The sequence below is a fragment of the Lipotes vexillifer genome, unplaced genomic scaffold (genome assembly GCF_000442215.2).
Source record: "Lipotes vexillifer unplaced genomic scaffold, Lipotes_vexillifer_v1.1 scaffold13, whole genome shotgun sequence".
Classification (NCBI taxonomy): domain Eukaryota; kingdom Metazoa; phylum Chordata; class Mammalia; order Artiodactyla; family Lipotidae; genus Lipotes; species Lipotes vexillifer.
This window is the reverse complement of record NW_006790761.1, coordinates 816,416-828,000: the sequence shown is the minus strand read 5'-3', so window position 1 is coordinate 828,000 and position 11,585 is coordinate 816,416. Positions and strand designations below refer to the sequence as shown.

The following is an 11,585-nucleotide window of genomic DNA, read 5'->3' as shown; positions in this document are numbered from 1 at the left end:
GCGGGGGGGCCATGCGGGCCTCGGCCGCGTCCCGTCCCTCTAGCGGGGGGTCACTGCGTGCCGCCTCGCTCGGCGGCCGCTCCGTCATCCTGCGGGCAGACAGACAAGCGGACACCCGCTCTGACCACCGCCCCCAGCCCATCCACGTGGGGTGGGATCGGAGCGGGGGTTGCGGGAGGGGGTAAAAGGCAGAGAGAAACTCACGCACCGAAACGTGAGAAGAGGCGGGCAAACTTAGCGCCACGTGGACACACACCCGCCCGCAGGGCTGGGGCGGGAGGGAAAAGGGGCCTCTGGTTTGGGAGAAGAGAAGAGGGTGCCCGGGAGACAGAGACTGAGGCCGAAAGGACAGCGGTGGAGAAGGACGACAAAGACATTGGAAGAAAAGGGATGCGGCCAGCGAAAGGGGGGGGGGGGGGGGAGGAAGGAAATGTAGAAAGAGGCGAGAAAGAAATATCACCCCGTGCCCCTTCTCAGGCCGCAAGGGAAGAGGAGGGAACAAATCCCCGACCGTGTTCTTCCCGCCCCCCTTTTGGTTTTGGCGGGGAACCTGTCGCGCGGAGGTGGGGTGCTTTTCGAACCTCCCTTGCCTTTCAGCAATACCTGCCCCCAGCCTACCGCCACACACATACACCCAGAAACCTAGTGGGGGTGTGTGTGTGCAAGAGGGATCAGAGCTGGCAGAGAATTATCCGGAGGAGCCAGCTCTCCCTTTCAACACATATTCACCCCTGCGGGGCGGCGTCTGTCTACACTCCGCAAATCCACCTGTATTCTGTGTAGGCGCCAGAAACCCCAGTGGCCCTTTACTTTTACTCCTCCCTGGACTGGAGATGGGACATAAAGAAGGGAAGAAGGTGGTCCCGGCCATACCTGCCTGCACACTATATATACCCGCTTCTGCTCAGCTGAACTCAAAAGTGAGGTGGGGTCTAGAAGGGAAGCCTGCCTGAGGCAGTGTGAAGCCCCGAAGTTCAAAGGGTGCTCCTGAGGCCACTGGGGTCTGGGCTCCCATCCAGGAGTGTGGGGCGAAGGGGTGTCATGACGGCTGCTGAACTCCTCCAGCACTCCCCCATCCCCCTCTCCTACCTCGGTGCAGTCCTCTGGGAAATGGGAGGTGTACCTCATATATGCATTTAAAAGCACTGTGCAAATGCTCAAGTAAACATTATTATAGACTGGGAGACTGGGCCAGCAAGGAGACTACCTTGCCCAAGGTCACACTCGCCTGTTTGCCACAGAGCAGGACCCGAACTCCAGTCTCGCTCTCTCTTTGTTATCCTCCCATATACACCCTCTCATATATCCTGCCTGCCCCCCTCCAGCCAAGGACAGTCCTATCCTCCTCAACCATACTCCTGGGTGACCGCAGGCAGAGGCTCCACTCCCCACTACCGCTCCCTCCAGTTCTTCCAAAACCCGACACACACACACACACCCCATCCCCGCAAGAACGAAAACAGAAAAACTATGAGACTCTGGGTCCAGAGTGGGGAAATGCTTGTGAGTTTTAATAAAACAATAAAAATATAATCAACAGGCTTCATAAGATGTTCAAAATAAGATTTCTGCTGTTGGAATTATATAATTGGCATATTTTGTAGCAGAAAACAAATACACAAAAATCCAACTCAGCACCAAGCAGAGTCCATCTGATCATTCCTGGCAGCCATTCTGCCACTGCACCACTCTGGACTGGAGTCGGCCTGGGAACCATCCTCCCACCCCAGAACAGAGACCCGACCTTCTGAAACCTCCTCAGGAGCTCAGCTCAATTGCCACTGGACACACAGCTGATGGAGAATCACCATTCAGATTAAGCTCCTGCCCTAGCTCTGCCAGCCCCATGGGCAGCGCCCCAAAATGACAAAATTCCCCCAGACCTGGTGTACCCTGGCTGCAAAGGCAGTAGGTCTGCAACACTTCATTGGAAACTAGTTTATGTTCATAGTGGAAACAATAGGTCTGTCTGTATCCACAGAATGGGACCGACCATCAAGACACTGCGGCCACTAGAAATGCACCAGAGGTATACCACTGGAGACGTCCTGGCTCCCCTGCAACAGTGAAATGCATTAGAAATATACCGTCCTCTGGCGAAGCATACAAGCCCCAAGGAGCTGGCTCCCTACCTTACTGTCCCCAGGCACCGTTGTGCGCCCAGTGACACGTGCTTAAGTCCCAGCTCCTAACCGAGTGACAAACCGTTCACTCAGCAATTGCCAGAATGAGCTCAAGCTCTCCATATGACACATTTGTACCTCCTGATTAATTCTGAGACTCTAAGTAGGAGCAGATCCCAGAGGGGCAAGGGGAGCACGTATCTCAGATGAGCTGGCTCTGGCCCCAAATGCCCCCTCCAGACGCCTATAAATATCTATATCTCTGAGCCCCCCCCAAACCTATGATTGGTCCCCAGGGGTCTGTGGTCAACCTCTCCCCGCCCCTCCCAGGACCTCAGGAAAACCCTGCCAGTTCATCTGCAACCAGGATCACCCAGGCCAGAGGGCCAGGCTCTCGAGGAAGCTGCCAGAGAACTCACAAGCACTTTCGGTGGTCGGTGACTAAATCCCATCACTTGGCTTTGGTTAAGATTATTAAAAGGAAAGCCTGAGTGATGTTTATTTATTTTTATCAGGGAAAATGAAGAAGCGGGTAAGAAGGTTTCAGATTTCGAACCGAACAGCACTAGACTATTGGACCATTACAACTCCTCTTTGTGCAACCAAGACCCAGCTCGAAGCCCCCTACACCGGCTCATCTCCTGTTGCCAGCCAGCCAGATAACTTCCATGTGTGTCTGAACACGACAGGGGAACCCGAGAGCTCCTGGGGGACAGGCACCTGGTCTCTGGCAGCTCCCAATTCCCAGCAAGGAAAATTTCTTATGTGAAAACAGCCTCTGCCATGCCCCGGCTAGAGCCGCCGCCTTAAACGCAGCCTCTGGTTCCTGATACTGCATCCACACCCGCATGACCCACTGGGGGAGCCCCAAGCCTGCACGCAAACGAAAATCGCCCATGAACAGAACCACCTTCCTGCTGCTACTGGAGTGGAGGGGTGTTTGAACGCAGCCCCACCCTAGGCCTTAGGCCCCAGCCTGGGCCCACCCGAGTTGGGACTGCGTTAGCCAGGATGGCTGCGGCCTTCTTCCTGCCAGAGCCCCGGGAGCACACAGCCTGCACTACCCGGATATAGCCGTCCCAAAGTTATGAGCCCTGTGAAACGTCCACAGAACCAGGACAGAGGGGGACCTTGGGTGAGGGGGGACTAAGCCCAACTAGCTGCTTTCACCCAGGGCCAGGAAAGGGCCCTGCTGGAAGCCACAGTGACACAGAGGCCACAGTCAGTGGCAGGGTCAGATCCCGGATTCCCACCTCTGGGTTCATCCTCCCCTCCTCCTCCCCAATCTGAAACTGGACTGTCCTCTGTCCCAAGCTTTCCCCACCTCAGGCCAGATCCCAAGGCCTTCCTGGTGACTGTTTCCACCAGTAATATTCCCCCAAAACTCACCTGGGGCATATTTAGAGAGATCGGCCCCTCTGAATAGGATCTCCACTCCTCCTCCGGCGGGAGAGGGGCGGGAGCCGAGGTCCAGGTTGTGGAAGGGGTCTTTGCTTCCCCCCTCTCTCACTGAGAGACCGGCAGTTAGGCCGCGGTGTGGTCCTGGGCGGTCTGCCGCGCCCAACGCGAGTTTCCAGGAAAGATGGGGGTGGAGAGAAAGAGGGAGGGCGAGAGGGAGGGAGAGAGAGAAATGGGGGTCAATGGCTGGGAATTACCTCATGTCCTCGCCAACCCGCCCCGGGAATCTCCAGCAGCTTTCCGCCCCCAACCTGCAGGTGTTTGAAGCCTCCCCCCGCACCCCCATAAAAAAGAACCCTACACCTGACGAATCAGGAATAACTATCTAGTCCAACAACAACAATCCAGCCGCAGACTGCCCGGAACATTATTGGACCCTCCAACCAGGATGTCTGGTTCAGTGTGGCCGTTTGTTTTCTAAGCAGACTCGTCTACGCCGTTGGCTCGGGAACCGAAGTCAGGCCGGAGCTGTGGCCACAGCGCCGAGTCGTCCGCAGCCTGGCATGGGTGGGTAGGGGGATGTGTGTCCAAAAGGGGGGATCCAATCTTCAGACCCTGGTCGGTGGGACAGAACCTCTGAGGACCCCATTCTCTCCATGACTCTCACCTGCCCACCTCCAACCCAAAGCGAAACCAGAACCCAATTCCAAAGGCTACTTTCCCGAAGGGATACAGTCTGAACGGCGCAGATCCGAGAGAAAAGGGTGGGTGGGGGGATATCTGATGTATCCCAGTCCCTTTTTTCTTCCTACAGATTAAGGGGGGGCGGAGAAGAAGAGGGAGAGGAGGAAAAGAAAGAAAGGAAAAGAAAAGAAAGGGAAAAAGAAAGAAAGGAAAGGCCCTCGCCTTTCCCCCAACATATCTCTACACAAGATTTTCGATTTATCGGTATTCAGATCGTCAGAGAAGGGGAGAATTTTAGTAATTCTTTTCAGTAATAAACAAGGAAAGGAGGGAGGGTAAAAATAAATCCCGTACTGCTTCCCAGGGTGTAGCGATAGTGAAATTTAGTTCACCTTTTTTTCCCTCCCTCCGGAAGGTTTGTTTAATTTGTTTTGCCTAAATTGTCCAGTTTATGGTCACACATCGAAGTCTTGGATTAATTGCTAAGGCCACCTCCTTTTTGCCCCGGCTTTAGTGGAAATACAGTAATAATTATTCCCTGCGGTTTCAGTCCAATGCGGGAGATTTTCTTTCTCCTCTTCTAATCCAAATGAGGGGGGAGGTGTGGGAACAAGAAGGAATCTAGTCATGCCCGGTGTCTGAGGTCGGGTTTAATTTTTGCTTTAGGACGGAGTCTCTGTGTTAGTCCCTCTCTCCATTTTCTCTCCCTACCACAAACCCAGCAATTTAAAAAACAGCGCTGGTGGGAGGAAACCCGCGCTGCTTTGTTATCGCCCCAAAGAAGCTAAAAGGGACAAGCCGCTTCGCTCCTGGACGATTATTTTAATTAAAATATGATGATGATGATGATGGTGGTGGTGGTGGTGGTAGTGGTGGTGGTGATGATGATGACATTAGCAACCACAATAACTGGCAAAACAAAATCCTTTCTTTCGGAGCTAGGGCAGCACTGACCCCGTCCCTCCATGAAGCCCGGTCCCGGTCATCGATGTGACGGGTACCTGACCCACGCGGGAATGTCGCTCACCCGGGGAGGGGGTAGAAAAATGTTCTTGGAGATGATCCCGAAGGTCCCCACCCGAGGCGCGAGGCCTGGAGAATGCGCCCATTGTCTGTTCCGGGCCTCTCCCGCGGACCCCGGCGGCCGTACCCGCGAAACTGACCAGAAATGGACGAAGCCTGAATGCGGCGGGAACCGAAGCCGGCGGCTACCGGCCTGAAGGCGCTGGCCTCCGCGAGCGCTGCTCAGCTTCCAGCCTGGAAGAGCCTCCCACTCACTAACAACCCCTCCAACAGCGAGGCACAGAGTGGCCTCTGGACAGAGCAGCCGCTGATCGGGCTGCTCATCCAAGCCAACACTGGCTTCCGAATACATCATAATTTGGAATAAAACGTGAAATCCCTCTCCCCGCCCCCATGCCGCCTCCTCAACTTGCGCATCCATCTCTTGCTCGCTCGCCCTCCCCTCCACCCCCCAGCGATTTACAAACGCACTTCCAAAGGACACCAGCACACAGGCACACAACCCGGTGCGGACAGGGCCACCCGCGGTCCAGCTCCATAGAAGGGAAGCAAAGTAAGCACAACCCAACACTGACTGCCCCACAAGCCGACTCGGTCAGGCCCAAACATTGTCCAGCACGACACAACGAAATCGATCAAACGCAATCGCTCAGGGACGCACAACCCAACGTAGTCAGGCTCACACACGCCCGACACAACGAGACCATACAAACACAATCGCAAAGGCCAAGCAGCCCAACACACATGTCGAGAAGGCAAACGAGCATAATTATATACAACGATGAAAACACAGAAGGGCCTCGGAGAACTCAAATCTACACCCTAAAGAGGGCAAACACCATCACACTTGGACACACAACCTATCGCCTAGAAGACCACACTCAGAAGAAGTCAACACTGCCCACAGCTCACACACTCACTCTCACAATCCCACCGCATGCACACAACCACTAAGGAGAAATGAAAACCAACCACCGCCTCGCGCATTTCTGTATATTGCGTAAGGAAAAGGGGAAGGAAGGAAGAGAGTCTCCGAGGCGGGAGGGAGGGGCGGCGGCGGCGAGCTCAAGGGCGTCGGTGGAAAATGCCCCCCATCGAAAGAAACCGAGGGAAAAGGAGCGAAACCTCTTCTGCGAGCGGGCAAAAGAGGGAGGAACTGGATGGGGATTCCGTGGGAAGTTGCAGGTTGCCTGCCCCTAGAAAAAGGCCAGAATGCTCACGTTTTGCCGCTAAGGGGGTACGCGTGTGGCCATTTTGAGGCCTGGTCCTTAGTGCCGAGCCCTCCCCCCAGCCCCCCCGCTCCAGTCCCCCGCTTCCGTGCCGCGGCGCGCCCGGCTCCTCCACCGCCGCGCTCTAATCCCGCTCACGTTCTAGGCCTCGTTAGCATGGGCCGAGGCGCGCGGGGGCCGTGTGTGCCGCGGAGATAAGGCACTGCCGCGGGTCCGCTCGCCCCCGATAAGCGCCTCGGCCATTACGGGCCAAATGATTCATTTTAATTTGGCAATTTCACCAGAGGGAGTGGGGGACTGGTTGCGCGGCTCTGGGACCGTCTCCGTAATGCGCCACGGAGAGAGTTGGGCGGGCGCTCTGTCTAGGACCCGGCGGGTCCAGCCTCATTACTGATCCCGAGGCCTCTCGGGAACCCGGGCTCCCCACAACCTCAGTCCCTCGGCCTTCCAGACACATTTCTCCAACGACTCGCACCCCAGCAAGACCACAACACCAAAATGATCACATCCAACCCTTCCTTCCCTGACATTCATTAATACCAGTGTCCTGGATACTCGGATTTCAATGGGCAGTTCCTCTTATCCCAGAAAGCTCCCCAGCTCCCCCCGACTCTCACCCGCTTCAACCCTGGCTCTTTTCAGTTCTAAAATGGAGTCTGCTTGCCTGCATGTTGGGACTGAGGTCACACCCAAGAGGCTCTATGGAGGCAGAACTGGTGTCAACGAAGAGTTTAAAATATCCATTCTACTGAGTTTCAGGCTGAGCCCAGGGCTGGGAAACATCCCTCCCCTCATAATTTAACGTTTTACTCTCTATACTGTAGCAGTCTTCTGAGCACCGTACAAATATTAACTCATTTAGTTCTATAAACAGTCCTAAGAGGTTGGTGCAGTTATTCAGTTTACAGATGAGGAAACTGAGGCAGAGTGAAAGTAACTTCCCCAGTGTCACATATCTAGTGAGTGGTAGAACCTGGATTTGATGGAAATCTGGCACCAGAGTCCTCTTGAGCCCAGCTAGAGCCTAGGCTTGGAGGAGGGATCTGGGCTCAACTCACTGCAGGAGCTGAGATCTGTACTGTGTCCTGGAAATCTGGGTTCAGTGAGGGGTAGGCAATGGGCTCAGCCCATGGAGGGTATCTGGGTTCATTTAGGGTGGAGTCCCAAAGTCACTTAGGGACTTCCCTGGTGGCACAGTGGTTAAGAATCTGCCTGCCAATGCAGAGGACACGGGTTCGATCCCCGGTCTGGGAAGATCCCACATGCCACGGAGCAACTAAGCCCGTGTGCCACAACAACTGAGCCTATGCTCTAGAGCTGGCGAGCCACGACTACTGAAGCCCACGTGCCTAGAGCCCATGCTCCGCAACAAGACAGGCCACCGCAAGAAGAAGCCTGTGCTGCTCGCCACAACTAGAGAAAGCCGCTGTGCAGCAACAAAGACCCAACGCAGCCAAAAACAGATAAACAAATAAATAGAAGTCACTTAGTTCCAAACCTCAGTTTCACCTCAGAGAGCTGTTATGAGGATTATATAAGATGATCTTTAAAAGGTGGTGAGGGTAATAATCTGTGGAAACTTACCAGCCTGGAGCCCAGCATGACATCATGTGCACTTGCACACAGGAGTTCTGGTCTATCCTTATAGAGAAGGAAATTAGGTCATGAGGAGATGTGACTTGACCAAAGCTTACAGTGACCTAGAGGAAAAGCCAAGACCCAAACTCAATTATCCAGTTCCCAGTCCACAACTCTACCCAACGTGCCAGGCTGCTTTGTCCTTCTAGCATCTCTGGTTTTGAGCTCCTTTTGGCGCCTGAGAATTCACAGACTGAGTGCCAGTCGAGGACTGAGCCCAGAGTGTGGCTGCAGTCTGAGTCTGGCCCCTCCTTGGCCATCAGGCAACTCTCCGTGAAGATACAGTTAATCCAGTGCAGCCTGTTCCCTCTGTTCCTGTCATGCTCTCTGGTGGAAGTCAGGATGCCATGTGGATACAGGTAACTTTTACAGAATCCCATGGGAGAAGGGCTACCCATGTCCTGAGGAAAAGAGTCTAATTCCTGGACTTGCCACAAGGCCTCCCCTGGCCCAGCCATACCAACTGCTCAGCAGGGACTCAGGGTACCGACCTCTGTGGTTTGCTCAGCCCCATCTCATACTCTCTCCCCACGTCTCTAGCCACACATCACCCACTGCTATCAAATTCAACTCACCCTCCATTATGTGTCAGCCTCTGCTTTACTGCACCCTCTCCTCTCACATCCATCCTTCAAGACTCAGTCTTTCTGCCCCATCCTTCTTGAAGCCTCTCTGCAACCGGGATTGGTTTTCATCTCTCCCTCCTCTGGTCCCTGTTGTCTTTGCTTGGTTGCATCACTAAATATAATTCTGAGTTCAAAGCCCAGCGCTGCCACCCTTGGGCTGTGGCACCACTAGACCAGTCATTTCACATCTCTGAGCCCCTCCAAAAAAGGAGAGCTCATCCAGGGAATGCTCCTCTGAGAACTGATGCCTGGGCTGAGATCGGAGAGTGGGTTCTGAGGGTAGGTAGAGGAGTGAGCATTGGGAACATTCCAGGTAAGCCAAGGGCTGGAACCGAAGGGCTTGAGGTTCATGAAAGGCATAGAGAAGAGTCCAGTACTGGCTGGAGCAAGGCTGTGGACAATTCAAAGAATTTGGGGGGGGCACCATTTTGTTCATTAGGTTAGAGGGGGTGCGTAATGTCCTATAAAAGATCAGCTTTGCATTTCTAGAAAGCTCTTTGGCTGCACGGTGGAGAAGGGGTATGTGGGGGAGCGTGGACTAGGGTGTCGCCAGGAGAGATGGCAAGAGGCAGATGCAGATGACATGTATTTAGGATACAAAATCGGGTTTATAAGAATTGGGTTTGAGGGATGAGGGGGAAGGAGAAATCCAGGAACCCTCTGGGTTTCTGGCTGTATTTGCCTAGATGGGAGTGTTATTCCAGGTGATGGGGGCTTGGAAGCCAAGGGAAACGGAAAGGGATTCTGCATGTGGTTTTAAATTTCTTGAGTTTAGGTGCCTTCGAGGCACCTACAGGCTGTTGGACAGGCAAGGCTTTTGTCAGGCCTGCCGAGCCTGGAGAGAGAGACGCGAGGGGAGGTGATGTTCCCCATCCCCCTCTATTCTCGAAGCTCCAGATTCTGACAGTCTGGCAGCCATCCTGACCTGTCCCCCAACTCCCTGCCTGGGGTTGGGGGCTCGTGACGTCTACACCCTCCCCCCTTTCCCCGTTTCCGATGGTCGATGGAAAAACGGAAACTGCTGCGCGTTGAGCCGAGAGCCGCCCGAAATAGTGTCTGGTGCCTGTCGATCAGCGCGCTGTCCGAGTGTCCGGGAGCGAGTGACGCTACCCACGGCCCCGCCAGGAAATGCCACCCCTCCTCCGCCTGCCCCAAGCAGGGGCCTCGGACGGGCAGGAAACCCGGAGCTCCTGGGCTGGGGATGTCGAGGGGGAGGGGACGTGGGGACCCAGACTTGTGCGTCTGGAGTCTGGTCCGGGAGGCAGCAGCCTGGAGAGAACAGCCTAGCCCGGCTTTGGGGCTTTGGGCCTGAGGGCGTCGTCGCCACTCTCCGACCTGTCCCCTACCCCGACCAAAGGCCGGATTCTCCCCCAGATTCGAGGCTTTAAATTTTTTTCAAGTGTTTCCTGCCTACCCTGTCTCTGCGTCATAGGCAATCTCTGAGCTTTCTCCCCAGAGCTTGTCCCCTGGAGGGATGCAGTGTGTGCGCATCGTTGTGGTCAGCCAGGTTTGTTTTCAGTACACGTATATGGTGGTACTATGTGCCAGGTGCTGTCCTAAACACTTCATAAATATTAATTTCAGTTAATTCTCACAACAACCCAGTGACTAGGGACTACCATTACCTCCATTATTGTAGGTAGCCAGTTGAGGTACAGAGAAGTTGAGCAACTTGCAGAGAACACCCAGCTGGTAGGTGGTGGAGTCAGATTGCACACCTAGGGCGGCAGAATGAGTACAATAGTCAGGCAGTCCTGAGTTCCCACCCTGCTCCCCAACTTGCCTGCTGTATGTTTCCAGGAAAGTTACTTAATCTCTGAGTTTCACTTTCCTCATCTGTAGAAGGGAGATGATAATTGTCTATACATCATACTGTTCTTAGGATTATTTTTAACAGTAAAAACTCTGATTTGAGATGTCATTGTTTCCCCCTTCTACCTCCATATGACCACTGTCTCCATTCCTTGCCCTGGAAGAACCTTGCCCCCTCAGTAAGCACATCTGAGCCCAGAATTCCAAGCTTGAGATGTGGGGAGAGTCACCTCTGTGCTGCCAAACCCAGTGCTGCCATCACAATGCTCAGGGATGGAAAGGACTTCACTCTAATTCAGTTGTTTTCAAAGGGGACCATCACCATCACCTGGGAACTTGTTAGAAAAGCAAATTCTCAGTCCTCACCCCAAGCCTGCTAAATCAGAAACTCTGGGAGTGAGGCCCAGAAATCTGTGTTCCAACAGGACAACCAGGTGATTTCTGATGAGCACAAAACTGTGAGAACCACTGCTCTGGTTTACAACCCTCGTGTCGCAAAGACCAATGTAAAAGAATTGAATGTATTTAGAAAGCACTGTGCTTCCCAATGTTTTGAAGCCATTTCCCTTTCCCTAACCCATGCTTCATACAGGAGCATCCAGAAGACCAGAGCTGCTCCCCAGACTTATAGAGCCGATAGTACCTAATTGGGTCTGTCCTCACAAGGCGAAGAACCCCACACAGCTCTGCCATAAATGATTTTGCTCCCAGAACTGTCAGAAAAGGACAGAAGAACATGTGTGCAGCCACCAGCCCTCTGGCCAGCAAATAGTTGTTACTGGTCACCCAGATGGGGCCCTGGCCCTTGTGTAATGTAAATGCTTGTGGGTGGGATCCTTGGATGGATGAGGGGGACTATATGTGCTGAGCACCTGCTGTGTATGCCTGCATTGCTCCTTGCTTCTGCCTCTGTTGGTTACTTTGTCCTCCACAATAACGCTGCTGGGCTGCTAATGTGACCCCAACTTAAGAGGTGAGGAAACATCTTACCCAAGGTGATTCAGCCAGTCGCACCCATGTCAGCTTGGACCCAATGACCTTTCCATTCCTGC

The 11,585-nt window shown here is 53.9% G+C and overlaps 1 protein-coding gene across 1 annotated transcript in view; it reads right to left on the bottom strand.

Moving 5' to 3' along the window:
* TAL1 (TAL bHLH transcription factor 1, erythroid differentiation factor) overlaps positions 1–88 on the bottom strand; it is a 6,043-nt gene extending 5,955 nt beyond the window's left edge. Inside the window, exon 1 of the mRNA XM_007463930.1 lies at positions 3–88. Within this exon, the coding sequence (XP_007463992.1) occupies positions 3–88 (86 nt within the window). The remainder of the gene's footprint in view (positions 1–2) is intronic.
* Between the last annotated feature and the right edge of the window lie 11,497 nt (positions 89–11,585).